General features: G+C 38.6%; 1 protein-coding gene across 1 annotated transcript; it reads right to left on the bottom strand.

Moving 5' to 3' along the window:
- Nucleotides 1-10,166: 10,166 nt before the first annotated feature.
- Nucleotides 10,167-11,256, bottom strand: LOC124101394 (olfactory receptor 13C7). The gene has a single exon (XM_046457388.2). It carries the CDS (start codon nt 11,127-11,129, stop codon nt 10,167-10,169), a length of 963 nt encoding a protein of 320 aa, XP_046313344.1. The 5' UTR covers nt 11,130-11,256.
- Nucleotides 11,257-19,211: the final 7,955 nt, after the last annotated feature.

The following is a 19,211-nucleotide window of genomic DNA, read 5'->3' as shown; positions in this document are numbered from 1 at the left end:
GGTGCCTCCTATTTATTTGCAGGTACTCAGAAGATTAACTTCATGATTTTCTAATGCTTAGAGTGCCCAAGGAGGCAGTGAGAAAACCCCTCCTTGCCAAGCAATTGAAGAAGAGCTCTGATAATCTGCAGGAGCAAGTTCTCTCTGTTGTTCTAAATAAAATGCAGAGAATTTGATCAATATCTCTTTGATCAAATCTGGCCACTCCAGAGAGAAGTCTGAAATGTCCCTTGATTCGATTTAATTTTCTTAGCCACATGCAAGAGAGGCATCAAACATTTCATTCAGGTACTACCATATGGGCAATTCATTTTATTCAACTTTGGTAAGAAATATTAGACTTCATTTGAATTTTCTCTCTTGTTTCCTGGGACTGGTAGAAAAATCTATTGCTCTTTGTCTTCAATTCCTAAACTTTCCTGTCTATTAGTACTTTTAGAGGCTGTCTTCCTCCTCTTTTCTAGTTCTTTCTTACAATATGCAGGACTCTGAACCAATCACTTATTCCTTTGGTCACTTGCCTAATTTTTCTGGAACACATTAAAAGAACTGGCATTTCCTATGTATGAAAATTATTAAATGCCTTTCTTTATGGGGTCTCCTTTTTCTATATTGATTACTTTGGGATGATTATCATGAGAGATATTCCCTCCCTCAGACAAAATGATTGTATGGATTTCTCATTCTTGGACTTTCCCTTGCACCATTGACATGTCCTTTCCTCTTCCCTTCAAGACCTACCACCCCCCCTCGCCACTTAATCCTCAGATATGAAGCCAAGGATTAGATGGGCACATGAGAGTGTCTATATTCTTTTTAAAGTTCCCTCTTACCTTTTTAAAACAAATATGTTGATAAAGAAAATCACCTTTTTAAAACAAATATGTTGATAAAGAAAATCACCTGGGGCCTAGAAGACAAAAAGATAGCCAGTCTGGTTGGAAAGCAGCTCCTGAAATGAGTAGAAGTTAAGTTTTCTTGTCTTTGCTCTGTGTTTGGGTAAAATCCACAAAGGATCATTCACTGCATATACAAAGTCATTTAAATCCCACTCTACTGTTGATTATTCTAGTCCCTGAAGTGATTTAAAGTTTTAAAATTGAAGTGACAAAGTTAAGAAACTTTCTATACATCTGGGATTATGTCCCCATGATCCAATTATTCTGAAGTCCCTCCAGAAATACTTTCTTCTCTCCTTCCCTTCCTTCCTACCCATCTTTCTGAAATGTTGGAAAGTGTTAGAGAGGAAAGGTCTTCCTGGTCTCATTGGAATAAACTCCCAATCAATAAAAACTCTCATGATAGACCTGGGAGATTGTGAAACCTACTGTACAGGATAAATCCTTGTAGTTCAATATTGTTGGCCATTTCCAAGTTCAAGATCTCAGGACCATAAAGAAGAAATTGACCTCAAAAGCCCCCTCTTATCTGGCTCCTACCCAATAGATTCTAATCTCCTGCCATAAAACAGCCCTTTAAAGGGCATTAGAAGGGTCATAAACTTATCTGGTTGTGGCTCCTGCCATGAGAATTTCATGTGCATAACGGTGGGATTGAAAAAGACCAGCTGATCACAGAAGTGACAATTTGTTGTTTGAGGTCTTTGCCTCTGTGTGTGTGTGTGTGTGTGTGTGTGTGTGTGTGTAGATCTGTGCTCTGGTTAGAGCATGGCTGGATTGCCACTGAAATCCGGTAACTTCCACTTCTAAGACCAAAAGCTAAGAGCTGTGACCACCCAGGCAGCACTCAGAAGGATCTTCAACTTGGACATGGTTTTCTGATAGGTTATAGTTTCTTAATAACATTCTAGTTTTCCCTTTCTCATTGAATTCTAGGGATAGTGAGTGGCACATGTGTTGGGCTCTCAGTTCACAGATGACTTAGGTACAAGAGAAGCCTGTTTAGCATAAGGAACAAGTTAAAATAGACGTGGTCAGTTCCTTCTGCCTCTTCCACATATGAAACACACCTGTCTTGTGTGTTGGCTTTGAAAAATCTTAGAATCAAATATATGCCAATTAATAGTGGTAAATCATTAATTATGCCTTGTGTTGAATTTTTTCCCATGAAATAGACTATACATATAAAAGAATGTAAAAAGCGTATGTGTAATGCTTAAGGGAAAATTATAAAATACACATCATGTATTCCTGAATCGGGTTAAGAATTAATGTTCTTGTACCTTAGTCAGCTGTCATTTTGCTCTTTCTCCCCATTTCAGTCCCTTATGAGACCCTCTTACTCCCTGGTCAAATTATATTCTCTTCTTCTCTTTCTTCTAGAGGTGACCATTATTCCAGTTTTGTGAAAATTATTTTATGCTAGCTGACTCTTAAAGATCCCCATCTCTTATGATCAAATACTACCTGGTATTGCTGGGAAGGACTTTTTTCAACATAATTAAAGTCCCAAGTCAGTTGACTTTAAGATTAGAAGATTATCCAAGTGGGTCTGATCCAATCAGTAAGAAGTCAAATTCAAATCATGGGGAACATTCCACAATGCCATTTATAAATTTAAAGTTGGAGGAGACCACAAACAGAGACTAAAGAGCTGTCCCAAGGAGCTAAGAATGACCCCTTGGAACAAGCAACAAAGAAACTGAAACCCCCGTCCACCAACCACAAGGAACTATACTCCACCAACAATCTGAATGAGCTGGGAAGAGTTTTTTTTTAATTTTATTTAATTTTATTTTTTTCCCCTCAGTACCTAGCCCAACTCAACCAGACTTGCAGAACTGTGAAATAACAATTGGGTGTTGCTTGAAACTGCTAATTTTGGGTCCTTTGTCATGCAACAATAGAAAATTAATGAGCATTCTTTTGATTTCTTTCATGGTTTTACCACCTACAAATACATCAATGAATCAGAAAAACGGAATAACAATTGTAAACCCAGCTTTTTAAGGAAAGGGAAAATTTGCTACTATTTGAGGGAGGACTCATCAGAGAATATAAGCTCAAGGTTTTAATAGTCCCTTCTGGGTAAGGACTGTAGTGTGGCCCCACCTGGCCCCTCTTATCCCACTGGTGCCAAATATCATCAGAGGGAGTGAGTTGTTTTATGTTTTCTGCTTCTGACCTCTCAGTTTGGTCCCCTTTCCACTTTTAGGAACAGGTCAAAGCAGAATTCTGTACGGGGTGGAATGAGTGCTTCAATTAGTTCCAGCAACAAGGCTTAGAGAGAGAAGAGGGAACTTTATCAGTGTATGGTCAAGATAAGGCAAATACAGGGAAAAAAAATTGGGCCCTGTGTCTGAGGCATTGTATCCTGGAGCTCATCCCATGGGCAGGATGAGTCTCTGGAACACAATCCTTCACAGGCCTGGCTCTGAAACCCGGGGTTCCTCTGGGCTGGGTGCCTTCTCTGTGGGGAAGATGGCCATGATGCTGGATCACCCTTTGCCACGTTGGGGATTCCTTACACTACTCTTAGAGTTGGAACCCCTGTTTCTTTTAGTTATTTCTTCCTATTTCTTGGTTTACTCCTTTGTTTTGGTGGACCACATTATTTTTAAAAATTTTTTGTTTGTTCTTTTTACTTATACATGAGAGTAGAATGTATCTTGACATATTATGCATACATGGAGTATAACTTCCCATTCTTGTGGTTGAACATGATCTAGAGTTACACTGGTCAAGGATTAATATATGAACATAGGAAAGTCATGTCCAATTTGTTCTCCTGTCTTTCCCATTCTCTTCCCCCTCCTTTCCCTTCATTCCCCGATGTCTAATCCAATGAACTTGTATTCTTCCCTCCCCCAACTTTTTGTGATATGTTCACATATCAGAACATTCAGCCTTTGGTTTTTTGGGATTGGCTTATTTCACTTGGAATGATAGTCTCTAGTTCCACCCATTTTCCAACAAATGCCGTAATTTCATTCTTCTTTATGGCTGAATAATATTCCATCATATATATATATATATATATATATATATATATATATATATATATACCACATTTTCTGTATCCATTCATCTGTTGAAGGGCACATAGGTTGGTTCCATAGCTTAGCTATTGTGAATTGAGCTGCTATAAACATTGATGTGGCCATATCACTATAGTATGCTGATTTTAAGTCCTTTAGCTATAAACCAAGGAATGGGATAACTGGATCAAACATGGTTTCATTCCAAGTTTTCTGAGAAATCTGGTGGAGCACATTCTTGAATGTCTTTTTGAGGAAGTAGAATTGTATACACATTTTTGAGATATTTTGTTCTGCACATATTTCTATTCAACCCTTGTAAATGGTTGATATTTTGGTGATATATTAGTCAGAATTCTCAGGGAAAATGGATCCAAATAGGATAGGTACACACACACACACACACACATACACACACAGGTTCCCTTTTACTCATCCTTTATATTCTATTCATGCCTTCAACTGATTGGATGAAGCCCACCCACATTGGGGAGGGCAATGTGCCTTAGCACCTCTAGGATTCAAATATTAATTTCAAGGATGGGAAAGGCAGCGGAGCACAACAGACACTAGTATGGCAATATGTAAATCAATGGATGTGTAACTGATGTGATTCTGCAATCTGTGTATGGGGTGAAGGTGGGAGTTCATAACCCACTTGAATCAAAGTGTGGAATATGATATGTCAAGAAATTTGTAATGTTTTGAACAACCAACAATAAAAAATTAAAAAAAAAACAAATATTAATTTCATCCAGAAACACCCTCCCCAGACATATCCATTAAATGTTTGACTCTTTCATTTCTTCCCCAACCCACCACCACCCAGTGCCCAACTCCTGGACTTGGGTCTGCTGTGAAGCTCAGGAACAAGTGGAAGAGAATGGCCCACACCATTACCTGGACCCCAAGACTCCCAGACACTCCCAGGGGGTGCCCTGGGCACTAGTGGGGAATTCACTCCAGGCAGCTATGCCTCATGTAAGCTCTTGACGTCTTATTGTTTGTGTAACTCCAAGCTCTCTCCAAAATTCTAGAATAAGGAGAAGAAGGAGATTGGGGTATGAAATCAAGGAGGCTAGGTAAAAATTCTGTAGCTCTTAATTTGAATTATATATATTTATGAATGATGTATTTGATCTAAATCTAAATTATTTGATATAAATATAATCATGGTACACTTAACAAAAGGGATATATTCTGGGAGATGTATCATTAGGCAAACATCTCGGAGTGTATTTTCACAAACAGATGGCATAGCCCACTACATACGTAACCTATTGCTCTGCCAGAATTACTCTGGCAAGTAATTTTCCTCCACAAGTAACTTTTGTAGAATTTCCAAAAATTCTTCAGCTGCCTTCACATCAGCACTCACCTACTCACTGGGTGCTCTCACAGTACGTAATGAATAATGATTCTTGAATTGTTTAGACCACCCAGAGTTAGCAGTAAATTCAGTCATATCTGGGTCCAGTCTTTTCTTTCAACATCACATTTTGTTTGTTTGTTTGCTTTGGCCATTATCGTCATGGTGCTGAGAGGAATACACTCTGTGTCCGGTCTTCAATTCAGGTCATTAGAAACTTCTCCATTTGTGATCAAGACCCTTCACACCTTTTTGTTAATCTCATTGCCTTCCATGAGACAGATCCTTTAATAGCCTCTGTCACTTCATTCTTATTCTTCAAGATCATAGCTTTGGTGGAATGAGATGTGCCTAACTGCTGAGCAATAACTGTTATGATCTGAGCTTAATCAATATAGATTATAGGCTATTAAATATTAATAGTAGGGCAATAGGATTATGTGTTATAGAAAAAACAATATTAAGTTGTTTCTAAGATGTTAAAAATTGTTCTTCTGTATTTCAAATGCCCACAAATGTGCTCAGACCCAGGATGTGGTTATCTGTTTTTGCTCTGTAACGGCTTTCTCAGCCCTTGTATCCTGCTTGCTTGCCTGTACCTACGTTTTCGAGGATGTGGTTTTTTCCCCTTATGCCCCCCATAGAACTCTAACCCAGCACTGTTCCTGGCACAGACAATTCAGGTCCTGCAGGGGAGCAGTTGCCAGCTGGCTAAATTAAAACAAAACAAACAAAAAAAAACAACTCTCTAATTTGGGCAAAGTTCGTACTGACAGTGTTTTCTGAGCAATCAGCCCACAAGGTAACCATCACTGATTTTTCACCCTCATAGTCCTTAATCGTTTTTCACTTTATTTACAGGTTATTTATTTGACAAGGCCTCCAACTGGGAATATTGGCCACGGTTTTTGTAAGCTTGGGGCCATGATGAGAAAAACAACATGAGATAAAATCAAACACAAGACAAAATGATGCACTACAGAGACACTGGAAACATAAAATGTATGACCTGCTGCCATTGTAACATGGTATACTATTTTATAGTAAACTTCTTTGTTAAGCAGAGAATGCTCTAAAATAACAATAGAAAGTATAGTTTAGTAAGTACTTAAGTTAGTAACATGGTCATTGCATTTATTATTATTTTCAAGAAATATATACATACATAGTTGTATGTGCTATACTTTATATGATTGGCAGTGCTATAGTTTGTTATACCAGCATCACCACAGACATGTGAGTAGTGCATTATACTATTATGTTACAACTGCCATGATGTCACTAGGCAATAAGAATCTTTCAGCTCCATTATAATCTTATGAGACTAACGTCAGATGTGATACAATGTTAAATGAAACATTATGTGACACATATGTTTATATAAATATACATATGCATATATATATTTCTTTTTCCCCCTTCTCAGCTCATTTCACTGAGAAGTCCTAGAAACCATGCCAAACTCAGTAGCACCTGTAGCACCCAGATTATGGCTTCTAAATAACATTCCCCACTAAAGGAAGCAAGAATTCCTAGAGAAAATGGCTATTTCCAGGTCTGCAGAGGAAATGTGATGTTGAGCATGGAACATCTTGACATACCTGAGGTCAGGGAAGTCATCAAAGATATCACAGCCATGCACAGGTTTCAGGAGCCATGAGCTCACGCTTGAACTTGCATTGACTACTCCCAGGTCTCCAGATCTAATCACCGACTTATGGAAAACACCGACACGGACACCACAGGACTGCAGTCAGCAAAATGCAGCCATGGGAAATTACTAGTATCCTATAGTGGGAAATGAATTCTTCCCCAAAAAATCTAACTTAAAAGATATGTTAGTGGTGGAAAAAACATAAATGAAAAGAAAAAAAGAAGAGAGAAAGAGACTAAAAGAGACTAATCATAATGTGTGGTTTTATTTGGAAACTGATTCAATTGAATAAATTGATATAAGACATTTTTGGACATACAAATGCTGGATGATTAATGAGCTCAAGGAGTCATTGTGAGGGTTTAGATGAGATGATGGTAAATTATTTATATTTTTATAATAATACCAGTTAATTTTAGAGATAAATTCTGAAATATTTAAATATGAAATGTATGATTACCTGGGATTTGCTTCACAATAATCCAGGAAAGGGAAAAACAAACTAAAGGGGTATGGATACAGGAGATGAATACTTAAGGATTATTCTTTCTACTTTTCTATAGGATTAAGTCTTACCATTAAATAAAAGAAAACAACATTTCCCCAAAACTTAGCTCATGTACTGAGGCCTCTATTTCTGTTGTCACGTGGGTGTGGATCTTTCCATGCATTTGCTTTAGGATCAGACCGGCTTTCTTTTCTTTGCTAGGCTCATGGCCACATTAGTCCTTTACATGGTGTCTCTGTTCAAGGGCCCTATGAGAGCTAAGAGATGTCTTCATCTCCAAATTTCAGATTGTTTGGAGAGAAAATGTGATTATTCCAGTTTGGGTCAAATTTCCTTATTATTATTACTGTGGGGAGCCACATTGAGTTACCACGCCTTCCAGTCCTGATGAGTCCCCTCCATCCCCCATAGCAAGGCCAGTCTTCTCAGTAGGCGTACCCCTGGGTTGAGCTACACTCACCTATTCTTTTGTAATTCCACCCCTTTGCCCTGTTTGGGATAGAATGTTCCATGGAAACTCACTCTGTGTGTCCCCTTCTCTTGCTCTGCCTTTGGGTGTGGCCTTCCAAGATGTCAGTTAACTGGCTGACAGCAGACTTCAGGAAGCTAGATTCAATCCCCTGAAACTTGATTCCTTGCTTCATTTGAATGGCTTCTCCCCCATAAAAGGGTTCAAAGTGTGCTCTCTCTCTCTCTCTCTCTCTCTCTCTCCCTTTCTGCAGACCCCTAAGGTCAGAGGAGCCCTCACAGGACCCAAAGAAAAAGGTATCTCTGTCTCTTGTGAGATTATTTCACAAGCCCAATTCACCTGGGTGACCCTGAATGTTTTAGTTGTGAGAAATGCAACTTATCACTATTGTTATTTTGCTACTAGGAATTGAACCAGGGGCTCTCTACCACTTAGCTACATCTCCAGCCCTTTCATCTTATTTAGTTTTTAAATTTTCTATTTTTATTTTTTGAGACAGAGACTCTCTAAGTTGCCCATGCTGGCCTCAAACTTGCAATCCTCCATTTTCCTGAGTGGCTGGAACTATAGGCATGTGCCACCTCACCCAGCTATGGGTCAAATCTCTAATTACCTATGGTCAGGGGAATGAACAGGACTGTCTTTCAGCTGGTACTATGGGAGAGCACATCCTGCCTCAGGAAGAACTTTCTAGCTGGTGTACACAGGCTGCAAATGTGCCAAGCTCAGAGACTCCCTGGGGTGACCAAGCCAGTGACCTAAACCCCCAGGAGAATTGCCTTCAGTCAAGAGTAGACCCATCCACGTATCTCAGAAAGCCATACACATCCCATTATTTTCTCTGTGTTTCATGGCAAGAAAAAGATTGGAATGTATGGAACTAAGGAGAAGGGCAGGGTGCAGATGGAAAGCAGATTTCAGAGAAATTATCTATAATATAATACAAGTTTCAAGATGTTAACCATAGTAAATAAGGAAGCTGGAAACTAACCAAGGTGTGTTGCAAAATTCTGAGGCTAATAGCACTATACTGCCTCATCCAACTATTCTGCACAGTTTTTGTCAAGTTTTGCCAGGATCCATAGATTCTGAAAAGTGAACATAACATGCAGGTTGAGTGTTGAAGTTTTCATGGTGCCACAGTTCAGATTCCCCAGGAAGCAGACCTGAGACACATCATGCTACCGGGAGTCAACACATATGGAAAGGAAGGGAGCATGCCCATGGGCAAGCCAGCTCAACTAATTCTACTCTTTAGCTAATTCCCAAAGATGACGGACTCTGGACCTCTTCTCAGCTGCATGGTTCAGCCTGTCGGGTTTCTCACCGCCCTCAGTGAGCTGCCTTGCTCCAGGTCAAGGTTCCATCCTCTGCTTATCTCCTTTTGCTATCTGCCTTTCAGCTTCCCTCAGGTTGCAGGCTCTAGTCTTCCCCCCAGGGGTCCATCCCTCAACTCTCCAGACTACGGGACCAGACTATGTACATAAATGAGACTTACTGAGGGCGGGAAACCAAGCTTGAACTGAATGCCAGCTGTGGCTCTCCCAGGCTGGGTTTCTCCACATGGGTACTATAGGATGGCACTACTTGCTCTCAGAGGAAATGCCCTACATGGATTCTATCTGGTCCCAACTCCTCAGAGTCCCAGGAAAAGGAAAAAGACCAACTTCTTTTTCATCACCAAGCTCAGGCCCATCTCCAAGAAAAGATATAATATGCAGACATGTAATCACATCTAATATGAAAACAATTCTTTATACTACGTTGTAAGTATAGAATATGACTCAAAACAATGTCCTAAAGCTTTGTCTCAGGCTGTCTTCAGGGCCTCCTTTCAAGAGCTGGATTTTTGGCTTTACTTTCTGAAGCACAAAGTTTGTCACCCCCAGGCTGATCACATTGATGGAGATGTCAGCACAGGCCAATTTTAGGACTCCCAGCTTAGAAAAAGGAGCAATCTACTCCCAAAAGAGAATTCAGACTTGCACAATAGAGAAATCAGAACCCATCTGAGAAGCACTCATCCTCCAAGGCATACTCCCATCAGCTTTTAGGCTTCATCATGTCATTCATGTCCAGTAGGAGCAAAAGCTCTGCACTACACATGCAGTTCGACTTTCTGGTCATTGCTCTTCACATGTGTCTTTTCTGGGGAACATATTCTTCTGAGATTCACTGATGAAAGCAGCCAAGAGGCACAGAAATGTGGGAAGATCTGTCCTCCAACCATCACTGATTAACGTGCTTCTGAAACACCACCAGGTTCCTCACAGCAGCCTTCACATCCTTGTTCCTCAGGCTGTAGATGATGGGGTTCAGCATGGGGGTCACCACCCCATAAAACAATGAGATGAGCTTGTCTGCCAGGTCCTGCTTGTCGGCCCCCAGAGGATCCTTAGACTTGGGCTTCCCATACATGAAGAGAATGGTCCCATAGAAGACAATCACCACAGTGAGGTGGGCAGAGCAGGTGGAGAAGGACTTTTTCCTCCCCTCTGCAGAGGGAATCCTCAGGATGGTGGCAAGGATGAAGACATAGGAGAAAGAGATGAACAGGACTGGGATCCCCAGAAAGATCACATTAGTCACCCCCATGCTGATCACATTGATGGAGATGTCAGCACAGGCCAACTTCAGGACAGCCAGGATCTCACAGGTGAAGTGGTTGATGACATTGTCCCCACAGAAAGTCAATCTCATTGCAAGGGATGTTTGAACCATGGAGGCAGCACTCCCTGCTGCCCAGGAGATGACAGCCATGGGCATGTAGGCAGCCTTGCTCATGACCACAGGGTACCTAAGGGGGTTGCAGATGGCCACATAGCGATCAAAGGCCATCATGCTCAGGAGTACACACTCTGTGGCCCCCATGGCAAAGGAGAGAAACATCTGCACAGCACACGCTGAGAAGGAGATGGTCTTCCTGGGAGTGAGGAAGCTGTCAAGAATGAGGGGGACGGAGGAGGTCGTGTAGCAGATGTCCAGGAAGGAGAGGTTCCCTAGGAAGAAGTACATGGGTGTGTGCAGGTGAGAATCAAGGATGGTCACCAAGATGAGGACACCATTGCCCAACAGAATCACCAGGTACATCAGCAGGATGAGCACAAAGAATGTTTTCTCCAGCTTTGGGTGGGCTGATAGTCCCAGGAGAACAAACTCTGACACAGACCCTGTCTGGTTGGTGGTTTCCATGGTGTGTCTTCTCTATCAACTGAAGAATATACCTAGAGGTCCAAACTCATATTCTTCACCTTGCAAATGGCCAAGGCACCTGTTCTGGAATTCCAGTCTGGCTAAGTGACAAAAAAATCATCTGAAAACCCACAGTATTTACACCTTCCAAGACTGAGAAGCAACAAAATCAGATATAGTTTTGGGGCCATAAGACACCAAATTTACAAAGTTTAAAATGATGATTCTGATAATTTAATGCATTTGATTATTGACAAAGACAGATAAAAGCAGCCAAGAGGCACAGAACTGTGGGAAGATCTGTCCTCCAAACATCGCTGGGTAACGTGGTTCTGAAACACCACCAGGTTCCTCACAGCAGATTCAGTGTTCTGTATGGTACTTTATCTCTTTAATCAAATGACTTTAAATTTACTTCATTCTCTCCCACTTTGTTCCAGATATTAATGACATTAGTTGTAAATCCTCACTTTATGTTTATGTCTTCTTTCCATATTATTATTATTATTATAGAAAATGCTCCTGTTTTTCCCAAGATCTTCCTTCTCATGGACAAACACCAACCACAGTACTTTCGATCTATCTATCCATCCATCCACCCATTACTTTATTCATCGTTTCTGAACATCTATACACCAAAATACTTCTTGATCAGCCAGTATGTGGATACGGCAATTTTTATGAGGATCAGAGGTAAGTCATGGCCCGGGGTTAAATGGGCTCAGAACCTGAAAGGGAAGAAAATCATAAGGATTCAGTAGAGATCAGAGTATCCTAAAGGGCAACCTGGGTATTGGTAGGAACAGGAGTCATAGAAGGCTTTCTTGGTGATGTAGAATCCAAATAGGTCTTAAAGGAAAGAGAAGATTAGACATAGAACTAAGGAAAGTGGAGAGGTTTGCAAAGTGACTTGTGGTTCTGAAAATTCTGTTATATCGTTATAGTTTAAATCTGGCATTTCGTGGAGATATAGAAAGATGACCCCAGAAACCCACACTGGTTCATAGTCGCAGAAATCTAGTTCTCTTAGGCAAATGAAGCAGTACTTAAAACATTGTTTTGTTTGTTTGTTCTGTTAAGTTTCATTTTCTTTGGGTGAGTATCCACACAGGAATCGATGGACATATAGTTTTTGTTGTCTTTTGGTTCAGCAGCTAAGTATATCACCCAGACTGAGACTCTGATGCTAACTATACTCCTTGCAAATGGCCAAGGCAAGATCTTGTCCAATCCTCTCTCCCTCTCTAGATTCTTTTCTGCCAACACGGGTGTATGGCTTTTCAGTTTCAGTTTAATCTCTTCTGGTGTTGAAGAGTTTACTACATCTCCAAACAGCCTGCCCCAGATTTGCAGAGCTCTGGAATTTCAGAAAAATCTTCATACTGAAGTTAACCAACAACTTTCTGAGTTTTTTCTCATAATTACCATGGTAGTTCAGCCTCTTTCTGGAATTGCCTGAGTTTGTGGAACGCCATCAGGAGAGGCTCTGAAACCATGGGGGAGTTCCTTCTAGGGGAGCCTCTGAAGTCAACTGAGTTCATGAACTCTGACAGCAAAGGTTCATAGGCTTCTTGCCATCTAGATTTTTCTGGCCCAAGATGGGTTCTGCATGGCTCTCACTTTTTGTTGTACTATTGAAATTGCTTCATTTCTTCCTTTCTCAAGCCCTAATCCCTTTGGAAAATCAAATCAGAAGTCAATAAAAGGTTGAACATTACTTTGATAAGAACCCTTACTTACCTTCATCAGGAACCTGCTGAGAAAGGGTCCCTGTAGCTTGGGAAGAGTACCTGGGCAAGAAATAACAATACTAACTTGAAAGGCTGAGATGATACCGCTGATTTGAAGGAAAGAGTGAAAGTTAGATCTCCCCTCTTGATCTTGGTTCTATGTTTTAGGCAAAATCTCCAAACAAACAACCAGCACGTGTACAAGGTAATTTGGAATCAGTGTTACGACTGGGACCATTGAGCTCCCTGAAGTGATTAAAAGTTTGGAAACAGAATCATACAGTCAGGAAACTTTTCGTTCTTCTGGGACAGTGTCCCCAAGATCCAATTATGCTGAAGCACTCCAGGAAGACTTATTTTTCTTCGTCCTTTCTTTCTGTTGGAACTTACTTAGGCCACTGAAGGACATCAGGGAAAGCATTTCCATGTCTTGCTTGAATGACTGCAAATTTCAGTAGAGATCAGAGTATCCTAAAGGGCAACCTGGGTATTGGTGGGAAGCTACTTTGTAGCAGACACCCCACCTGGAAAGAAGTTAGATTTGGGTGTGTCAGTCAGGTGTCACACAGAGGAGGCAGCACAACAAAACACATGAAATCACAGCAGCAGTGTGTTACTGTTGGGAGACACGCATGAACCATGTTTGTTTGAGCCATCAAGGCAAGGAAGCTGCTTTTCTGGGAATTTGTGCATGAAATTCCCCAGTTCAAGAAAGCTCAGATCATGGAGGCACTCTGCCTTAGCTCACAGCCCCAGGTTCAAACACAGACATCTGGAGATGGGTGTATCCTGCCAAGCACCAAACATCCTGTTTTTCGCCACTCTCATTCTGGTTTTCCTGAAGAAGCTCCCTGCAGATCCCCTTTGGTCTGTACCAGTATAAATAAAGCAAGGGCTGGTTTTTCTCTTTGTTAGGTTAGACCCAGCAGGTCTGTTCCACCCATCAGGCCCTCACTATTAACATGTTCCTGGTCTTCTGTGTTTATTTCTTAATATTACTTTCATAGCTTTTATTTTGCAGCCAGCCCACACTTCCAGTGGTTACCCACTCCTTCCCCACACGGGTCCCAATCAAGTCTTTACTTATAGATTCCAGAGGGAAGAAGGCAGCAAGTCTCACAGAGTCAACAGGAAAAGAACAGCCTCCCAGACACGCATGTTCAACAATGGGTCGGCAGCAAGAGAAAGAGGGAGGGACCTGTGAGCCAAAGCCTTTACTGGGGTCCAGAACATTCCCAAGGTGCTTCCTATAGGAAGTTCCAATTGGAGGTATAGAGCAAACAGACACAAGTTCTGTGGAGTCAAGCTGTGACTGAGAAGTGATCACTAGGGCATATCTGCACAGAGCCTGCAGGGTGTGGGAATCAGTGGCATGAGTCCATAGTTTGTCTGTGTATGTCCTACAGAGAGGCCATCATGAGAAGGCCGTTGTATAGGGCAGATATCTGGATTGATCCTATTAAGGAATTGGAAGGAGGCAGAGAACTGGACTTTGTCAAGAGGGACTAAGCCCTGATTCTGGTATAAGAAAATCAAATCTATATTCAAAATGCATGCCAAGAAAGCATGAAAGCATAAAGATTTGCTAGAATATTCTCTTCTGTACTGGAGATAAAACCTAGGAGTTCTTTACCACTGAGCTATATCCCCAGCACCCTCCACTCCACCTTTTATTTTTTATTATTTTTTTAATATATGCACACAGTTTTATATATAATGCAGCATAACACTATGTAGGGCATTTACTCTTATTTTGTACATTCAGATATGTTTGAAACACTTCTTAAGGCTACAAAACAGAACATATCCACCCCACCTTTTAATTTCATTATTTTGAGACAGGGTCCCACTACTTGCCTAGGCTGGCATCAAACTTGTGACCCTCCTGCCTCAACCTCCTAAGTCATTAGGTTTACAGATGTGTGCCACCATACCTGGCTAGAATCCCTTTTCATTACTGACCAGTGTTCCCTTGTATGAACACAGCAGTTTGTCCACGCTCTTTGATGATGGACATCTCAACATTTCCAGTTTTGACTAGAATGAGTAAAGCTATTACAAACATTCTCATATTTGTATTTTTGTGGACATATATTTCAATTTCTCTTGGCTAAATACATGAGAATGGAATTGGTGGGTCCTGCCACAGATATATTCTCTGTTTTAAAAGAAACAAACAGATATTTTGCCAACGTGCTATAGTAGTGTACACTACTACCATTGATGTATGAGAGTTCTGGTTGTATCATATACTTGCCAACATCTGGTATTTTCTGTCTTTTACATTTTAGCCACTTTGGTTGATATGTAGTGGTAGCTCATTGTGCTTAATTTGCATTTCTTGACAACTAATAATATAAAGCACTTTTCCATGTCTCTATTGGCCCTTTATATATCTATCTTTGCAAATCAGCTACTCAAATGTTTTATTTATTATTATTTTGTTATTGGTTCTTAAAATATTGTGTTGTAGGAGTTCCTTATGTATTTTTCATTCAAGACCTTTGTCAGACACGTGTATTATAAATATTTTTCCTGTTCATGGTTTGCGTATTCATTTTACTAATCATGTCTTCTGCTTTAGATGTTTTAGATTTTGACCAACTCTATCAATTGTCTTATTTTTTGGTCATTACTTTTCACATCCTAAGAAAATTCTACATACATCCTCATTTCAAAGATTTTTTTATGCTTTATTTTGAAAGCTTTATAGTTTTAGACTTTGTTTAGATCTATCATCCACAGTCAATTAATTTTTGGGGGTTTGGGTTAGAAATTAAAGTTCTTTTTTTTTCTATATGGATATTCAAGCGTCTCCGAAACATTTGTTGAAGAGAATTTTATTCCATTGAATAGCTATGGTGCTATTATCAAAAAAATCAAATGACAATTTAAATCTGAGTCTGTTTATCTATTTCATTCTTTTAATCTGCTTGTATGTATGAGTTTGCATATACATGTACAAATATATATACAAATATACATATTTTGGCTGGCTGCAGTGGTAGATGCCTGTAATCCCAGTGGTTCAGAAGTCTGAGGCCAGGAAGATTGTGAGTTCAAAACCAGCCTCCGCAAAAGCAGGACACTAAACAACTCAGTGAGATCCTGTGTCTAAATAAATGCAAAATAGGGCTGGGGATGTGGCTCGTGCCCCTGAATTCAATTCCTCGTACACCAGAGAAAAATAATATGTATACATATATAGGTGTGTACATACAAATATATATACATATGTATATAATTGCTTGTATCATGTAGACTTGATTCTTGTAGCTCTATATTAAGTCTTGAAGTCAGGCACAACTTCGTTTTTTTTTTTTTCTATATTACTTTGTATTTCCTTTGCATTTTTATATAAATTTTAGAATCAGATTTTCTTTATCTACACAAAGTCCTGTTGGGATTAAAATTAACATTGCATTGAATCTATGGACTAAGTAGGGGAATATTAGATGTACCTATATTGAATCTTTCGGTCCATGAACATGGTATATTTCTTGTTTATTTAGGTCTTCTAAATACACATAATTTCAGTGTGGAGGTCTTTCACATATTTAATTTAATATTTTGGGACTTTTTGTTTTACTCTATTATAATGGTACTTTATCCTTTCTAAAAAATATTAATTGGTTGGTTTTTTTTGTTTGTTTTTGTTTTTGTTTTTGGTACCAGGGATTGAACTCAGTGTACTCAACCACTGAACTACATCCCCAGCCTGCTTTTATATTTTTTATTTAGAGACAGGATCTCACAGAGTTACTTTGCACATTGCCATTACTGAGACTGGCTTTGAACTCACCATCCTCCTGTCTTAGCCTCTTGAGCTGCTGGGATTGCAGGCTTGTGCCACCAAGACCAGCTAAAAATATTAATTCTAACATAAAATACAGAAAATAAGATCTACAAATCAAATGAAAGGCTTAATAAATCATTATTTGGCAAACATTACTAGGTCACAAAACAGAAATAGAATTCTGTCACCCCAGGAGCTCCCTAAGAGCTCCATCCTAATTATAACTCTCTCCTTTACACCATAATTGATCATTATACTGTCTTTATAGTAATCACTTTCTTGTATTTTTAATATTTTTATCCCTCAAAAAATACCTAGCTATAATAGTTTAGTTTTATTTTACAACTTGTATTTTCTGGAGTAAATTCTACTTGGTGGTTATGTGTTTTCTATAATATATATGTGTGTGTGTATGTGTGTGTATACATATATGTATATTTATATACTTAGATACATAAATATTTTTAAAATATTGATGAATTTGATTTGTAATATTTTGTTAAGATTTGGGACTAGTTAGGAAATATGCCCTTCTCCTCTATTCCCATCTCTATATTTTGTCCAGGATTTGTATGATTTCTTTATTAATTGCTTGATGTAATTCACCAGAAAAGCCATATAAGCCTGAAGCTTTCTTTTTGGTTTTGGTTTATAAATAAATTTGATTTCTTTAGTAATAAAGAGCTATTTATATTTCCTATTTCATACTTTGATAGCTTTAGTAAATTGTATTTTTAGGGGATTTTGGCATTTTATTTAAATTGTAAAACTTATTATCTTAAAATAATTAATAATATTTTTATTATTATTTTAATGTTTATAAAATCTATAGTGACATTTTGTTTTCATTCCCTATTTTGATAACTTAGTTCTCTCTCTCTCTGTCTTTCAGTTACTCTTACTAGGGATTTATCAACTTTGTTGCTTTTTAATAAAACACATTTGGATTTGTTAATATTTTCTATTATCTCTTTTCTATTTCATTATTTTTATTGTTATTTTTATTTCCTTTTTCTACTTTAGCTTTGCTTTTTTTTTCTAACTTCTTAAAGAGAAAACTTAGATCCTAGATTTTGGGCATACATTTAAGGCTTTAGCATTTCCTCTAAGCACTGCATTATATATATCACAGAAATTTTGATATGTTTACTTACTTTTTCTTATAATTTAATTCAAAATATTTCTTATCTCTTCTACTGTCTCTTCTTTGAACTCAGAGTTAGTAAGTAGTGTTTTTTTTAATATCTTTATTCTGTTTATTTATTTTTATGTGGTGCTGAGGATTGAACCCAGGGCCTCGCATGTGCTAGGCAAGCGCTCTACCACTGAGCCACCACCCCAGCCCAGTAAGTAGTGTTTTTAACTCTAAATATTTGTGGATTTTTTCTAGGTAGCATACTTTTAGTAATCAATAATATGATTATATTGTAATTAGAGAATATACTCTGTAGGATTTTAATCTTTTCGAAATGTATTGAGATACCTATGGACCAGTAATATTTTACATCTATGATTTTGCCATATGCACTTGAGTAGAATTTTTTTTTTCTGTAGTTGTATATGTCATGTTTTTAGGTCAAAGTGACTGGTAGTGTTCTTCAACTCTTCATGTCCCCATTGAATATTTTTCTGTTTTATCAATTTCTGACAAAAGTCTATGAAAAATATCAATTTTTAACTGTGGAACAATTTCTTTTCTAATTATTTCAATTTTTAAAATATTTTATTTGTGATTTATAATAATTACTTCAATTTTAGTTCCATGTATTTTGATTTTACAGTTATTAGCTGTACTTTTATGTCTAACTGATTAGTTGACACTTTACCATTATTAACTGTTCATCTTTATTTCTCTTAACACTGTTTTAAGTCTACTTTTTATGATATTAAGATAACCTTTCATCTGTTTGCTTGACATATTTTTATCCTTTTACTTTCAACTTATTTGTGACTTTATATTTAAAATGCTTCTTTTAGACAGCATATTGTACTCTTTGAGACTTACTCTTTTTAAAAACATATTTTTTATTTTAATTAGGTTTATCTAAATAGCAGAATGCATTTTGATTCATTGTACACAATTGCAGCCAACTTTTGATTTCTCTGCACACAATGTAGCATTGCACTATATATGCAATCATATATGTACCTAGGGTAATAATATTCATCATATTCCACCATCTTTCCTGCCCCCATATCCCCTCCTCTTTTCTCCCTCCCCGCTTGCCCAATCAAAGTTCCTTCATTTTTCCCATTGATCAACATCTACTTAACAGAGCAGATAAGTGGAATTGGCTTATTTCTCTTAGCATGCTACTCTCCAACTCCATCCATTTTACCTGCAAATGCCATAATTTTATTCGCTTTTTAATGCTGAGTAATATTTCATTGTATATATATGCCACCATTTCTTTATCCATTCATATATTAAAGAGCATCTAGGTTGCTTCCACAGTTTAGCCATCGTGAATTGTGCTGCTACAAACATTGATGTGGCTGCATCACTGTGGTATGCTGTTTTTAAGTCCCTTGGGCATAAACTGAGGAGTGGGAGAG

Source organism: Marmota monax, unplaced genomic scaffold (genome assembly GCF_021218885.2).
Source record: "Marmota monax isolate L192 unplaced genomic scaffold, Marmota_monax_Labrador192_F-V1.1 WCK01_AAM20220418_F8-fsc00069, whole genome shotgun sequence".
NCBI classification, from domain to species: domain Eukaryota; kingdom Metazoa; phylum Chordata; class Mammalia; order Rodentia; family Sciuridae; genus Marmota; species Marmota monax.
The sequence above is the reverse complement of the archived record's forward strand: the minus strand, read 5'-3'. Positions and strand labels throughout refer to the sequence as shown.